Consider the following 5,260-nt stretch of genomic DNA (forward strand, 5'->3'; position numbering starts at 1 on the left):
AACTAAACATTCTTTTTAATTTCATTAATAAGAAAGTTTATTTTTACCATCCTAGCATGCTTTAGGTGAATATTTTTTTAGGTCAACTTGGTTTGAAGGAACATTTTATCACTGAAAGCCTTATGTAAAAGGGAGTTTCCGTTTAATTGATCTCAACGATTGAAAGTTCTACATATCAAACTATCTTATTTTCATTTCATTATAATGAGTTAGTATAGGTGATTATTATCTCATTTTATATAGTAAAATGAGAATGAGATAAGAATGTAGTATGCAATGTTATTCGATACTTAGTATAATTGAATCATTACCATAGTTTAAAAAATAAAAAAATGGTTTTCTGAAATATGAGAAAAAGAAAGTAATTGAGGAGTAAGCGACAAAAGATTACGATGATAATTAAAGATGAAAAACAACTGGGCATACGTGCCTCTCGCACGTAACATCTTCTATTAGTATATTTATATATATAATGAAAAATTTTATATATCATATTATTATTTTATTTTTATTTTATTGTATTAAATGTGACATATTTATTATTAATAGATAATTTTTTATTATTTAATAATAATAAATATATCACATATTATATAATAAGATAAAAATATAATAGTGATATAAGATATAGTATTACTCATATATGAAACGTCAAGCAATACATAAGCAACAAGGTAACATTATCCTCTCTCTATCTATATGTGTGTGTATATATATATATATATATATGACCCGAACAAATTACTTCACTTGCAAGCAAACTCAGGAAGAGAGTAGTTTTTTAAATTATAGTTTAGATTGTGGGTTAAGATGAAATAAATTAAAATAAAAATTAAGTTAAATAAAATTTTATTAAAATATTATTATTATTTTAAAAAATAAAATATTTGAATTGTTTATTATATTTTATATAAAAATTTAAAAAAATTATAATAATAAAATATAATTTATTATATTAAAAAATTATTTTTATTATAAAACAATGCAAGATTACTTTTTATATAATTATTGTGCTCCTGTCATTGTATACATTTCTTTTCTTCCCCGCTGTCTGCGACCCCACTAACCTTGTCTTTAGCAACCTCATTTTTCTTTTAGGCTTATCCTCTTCTTGATACTCTCTCCGTCAGCTTTTTGAAATTGTTCCTGACAGTTCTAACCACTCCCTTCCTATAAGTACACACACACCCCACCCCAGGTTGCGGATTCAAATCATTTTTCTAAGCGTTCGTGGATTAGTTAAGTTTCTCCTTGTTCTCTCTCGCTATATGTTTTGTTCTTATTTGTTCCTTTGGTCTTAAGTTTTCAGTTCAATGGCGAATGTTGCTGGTGATCTTCCTTTGTACAGCTGCAGGAATTGCCAAAATCCTATTGCGCTTCGCAGTGACCTTCTTTCTAAAGCTTATATTGTATAAACTCACATCCCTCAACTTTTTCTTTGTGACATAGTAATTACCTTTTGTAATGACTACATTTTTTTTATGTGAATTGATCCTTGATAATTATGTTGGAAATGGTCAGCAGTTGATTGTCACACTGTTTATTTGGTCTTCTCGAGATTAGTGCAAATTGCTCATTTAAGGAAAGATGGTGTCAATTGTTGCGAGATGCTAGATTTGAAGTACAACAAATTTATTGAGCAAGTTCAAGGGGAGAGAGGTTCATAATTGAAAGATCATAGATTGTTAATTACTGAGTTTTTGTTCTTGGTGCCTAAATAATCTAAAACCCACCAGGAAGATTCTTTTTTTTCCTTCCCCTTTCATAAGATATGGAATTCTTGGCATGCTTCATACTTCTTCTTAGTCAATAAAATCATGCTTTTAAAAAACGTTATCCCTTGACATATCTGTTGGCTATTGCGGTTTGGATTCTTTCAAATTTCCATTTATTTTCCAATTTCTTTGTTAATTATTCTCTCAAGTCAACTCTCAAAACTTTACCTTTTGATCATAGCATACGCTGTCGAATATGCCTCCAGCTTAGCACTTTGAGAGCGGAAAGGCCATCATTCATTTGTGGAAAGTCAATAGTCTTATCCCATTTATTGTTCCAAAAAATTATACAGAAAGTTCAGTTTCCCTGATTGATCAAACTGTAATTTGAGTGCTCTTCTTTTCATTTTTTTTTTTTTTTTTTTAATTTTAAGCTCTGTTCCTCTGGTCCTAAGTTTTCACCTCAATGGCAGAATTCAGGGATCATCCTTTATGCATCTGTAAAAATTGCCGCAATCCTCTTGCCCAGCAGAGGGACCTGTTATCAAAAGATTTTTGGGTGAAGAGAAACTTAAAACTCTGCAAACATATGTTTGTGTGTGTAATTGAAATGATGTAATGTTTAACTTTTATAGTTCTTTAGTTTATAGGGATACATCGAAAGTAGCAAGTAATTGATAGCCTAAAAGTTCAACTTTCTCCAAGAAAAGCTTTCATTGATCATTTATGGCAACTCTATATAATCTTTGATACGACACAGCTTCTATTCAATTAACTATTTTTGTAGCTAGATTTATTTGGACTACTTCTTTTTCCCAGAAAGATGCTCTTCTGTAGATATGACTTTGTACATAAATTGGCTAAGAGATGGCATGCTATTCTGCAATTTGATATAATATGTTCAAGCTAAGGTTTTTGGGTACCCATATACATGCTAAATTTGTGTTTTGATTTCTTCATATATATGTTTGTCTATAACTATATGTTCTAATTGACATGTCCCCAATCTCTTCATCCATTACATTGTTCAGGGAAAATCTGGGCCAGCATATTTGTTTAGTCATGCAATGAACATCATTATTGGGCGAAAAGAGGACAGGAAGCTCATAACTGGTGCATACAGTGTTGCTGACATCTATTGTTGCAACTGTGGGGAGATCCTAGGCTGGAAATACTTGCGTGTTTATGAGGTTAAACAAAAGTTCAAGGAAGGGAAGTTCATAATCGAGACAAAGAAAATCGCCAAGGAATATTAATAATCCTAAATGTGAAGACAATATCCATAATAGTTTCCATTAGAAAAAAGGGTCCCTACTTCATTTTTCCCAGATGGTATGAGCATGTTGGTTCCACATTTTGAGCTGTACTCACTATAGGTGCTTTGTACCCAAAACTTGAAGGTTTTTTGGATAATTAAATTCTATATTGCTGATCTGATAAAAACTTGTGGCTCTTTTGTTCTGAAATCAATTATAAGAATCTTATTCTCCTAACAAGATTGCTGCATTAATCAAAATATGTCAGGAAACCTGATATGGCATACACCTAATGAAAAGGAATTTGATTTCCTTGCTGGATGCTGGTCTTTGAAATCATGGAAAATGAATCCTCATCCAAATCTTCTCTCTTTTTATCCATGGACTAAAAGAAAGGGTAGGGTAGATACTTTGTACCGAATATACTCATTTACTTGTAAAAGACATTGTCCCTGTTTCCACGCATAGACTCCTGATTTGCTCCTTATTGTACTATATAACCTACACGCTTTTCTGGAAATGAATCGTTGAGGTTTATCCATCATTCCTTTTTCTTATTTTAACATGGCATCAGAGCCATAGTCTATTCATACTCTTTTTTCTTTCATCAATAGCCGACACTAGCAACCCAACGTCTTCCCACATTCCAACACCTGCAGCTAGCTGTGATCCTTCATCCCTTTACTTCCTCCATTTCTCTGATCATCCAGGAGCCATCCTTGTGTCCACTCTACTCACAGAATCCAATTATCTCACTTGGCAATGAGCCATGAAAATGGCCCTCATTGCAAAAAACAAGTTTGGCTTTTCTAGATGGGACTCTTCAACGACCAACAGATCCAAAAGAATTATCAGCATGGGAACTTTGCAGCGACATGATTTTGTACTGGATCCTCAACTCCATTAACAAATCCTTGGCCTCCAGTGTGATTTACTTCGAGAAGTCTGTATTGATCTAGAAAATTGGTTTTCTCAATGCCAAAATCCACGTCTATTCAAATTGAAGCGTGGTATCAGCACTTTACAGCAAGTTACCATGTCCATTGCCGCAACTATAATACCATCAAATCTTATTGGGATGAATTGAATACTTTCAACATATCTTCCACGTTGCTCTTGTGGTGCTTTTAAGTTGTTGCAACAATTCAGTGGACAGAGCGTGTCTTTGAATTTTTAATAGGGCTCAACGACTCTTACGCCTCAATCCGGAGTCAAATCCTTGCCGTGGACTCTCTCCCAACTGTTAGTAAAGTCTATTCATTCTCAATCAAGAAGAGCGACGAAGACCTCTACATCTTCCACATCCACCTACAAATCCATTTCCATGGCAACAAATCCTCCAAATTTATCTAATTCTTCTGCTTGTGCCTCTAATTCCTAGGGGCGTGGATGATGTCGACAGAAATGTGAGCATTGCGGTAATCCTGAGCCTTGAAAAGACATGTGCGAGCATCCTCATTGGCTTGAATAAATTCATCTTTAAATTTAATAAATATCAACACTTCTTTACATTTGTCTATTCTATCTAAATTCAATCCCCATGTTGGATTAATCATTCATTCTCTATATAATAATAAAATATTATTAAATTAATATTTTTAAAAAAATATTTTTATCACATTTTATAATTCTACCAATTTAATATTATTAATAATTATATAATAATTAAATTATTATTAAAAAATCATATTTTCTAAGATCATTTAATCCTAATAACCAAAAAGTGAGATTAAACTCATATAAAATTCTATCTAAATTTCTTAATTATTAAATATCTTAACCAAATATTTAGCAACATATGATAATTCATGTCAATAAAAAATCTGCACTTACATAAACACCTACAAGAAATCTGCACTTCCAACACCATCTTAATTACAAAAAACATCTACATAAATATGCACTTCCAACATTTCAATTACCATATCTAGCAACATACTAGTTTTCATGTCTTACAACATACGACACATGTTTGAAAATAAAATAATTAGTCAATACCCGAGTGCTCTCTCTTCTCTCGTGAGAAGGAGTAAAGCTTCAGTGCTTTTGGTCTCCAAAAGCTTAAGGTCTCACGCTCTGTGAGCTTTAGTTTATTGTGTTCTGTTGTTACTATCCAAAGTTATTGAGGGAACAAATGGAAGCAAACGAGTTGGCTAAACGTTGGGAGAGAATACACTTATCTATGGAAGAAAACTCATGCTTGCACGTGAAAAAAGAGGGCCTCAAGAATGTAAATAGAGAAGGGAAGCATTGCATTGTGGGCAAATCTCTAACTGAGAAGAATTTTAA

At 32.3% G+C, this 5,260-nt stretch overlaps 1 protein-coding gene across 2 annotated transcripts; it reads left to right on the forward strand.

Annotated features, from left to right (window-relative positions):
• Positions 1-1,060: 1,060 nt before the first annotated feature.
• LOC122308775 (protein yippee-like At4g27740) lies at positions 1,061-3,158 on the forward strand. 2 transcript variants are annotated; one of them, XM_043121981.1, is made up of 3 exons: positions 1,061-1,198; positions 1,310-1,409; positions 2,747-3,158. In XM_043121981.1, exons 2-3 carry the CDS (start codon positions 1,314-1,316, stop codon positions 2,969-2,971), a joined length of 321 nt encoding a protein of 106 aa, XP_042977915.1. In that variant the 5' UTR covers positions 1,061-1,198; positions 1,310-1,313; the 3' UTR covers positions 2,972-3,158. The 2 variants fall into 2 exon arrangements, with proteins under 2 accessions (XP_042977915.1, XP_042977914.1); XM_043121980.1 differs by having other exon boundaries at positions 1,068-1,198; positions 1,303-1,409.
• The last annotated feature ends 2,102 nt before the right edge of the window (positions 3,159-5,260 follow it).

The sequence above is a fragment of the Carya illinoinensis genome, chromosome 5 (assembly GCF_018687715.1).
Source record: "Carya illinoinensis cultivar Pawnee chromosome 5, C.illinoinensisPawnee_v1, whole genome shotgun sequence".
Classification (NCBI taxonomy): domain Eukaryota; kingdom Viridiplantae; phylum Streptophyta; class Magnoliopsida; order Fagales; family Juglandaceae; genus Carya; species Carya illinoinensis.

Excerpts from the sequence above, each read along its gene's own strand:
- LOC122308775 (XM_043121981.1), top strand. The coding sequence starts at position 1,314 with ATGGCGAATGTTGCTGGTGATCTTCCTTTGTACAGCTGCAGGAATTGC. Across the intron at positions 1,410-2,746 it reads TTCTTTCTAAAGCTTATATT|GGAAAATCTGGGCCAGCATA; the intron begins GTATAAACTCAC and ends TACATTGTTCAG.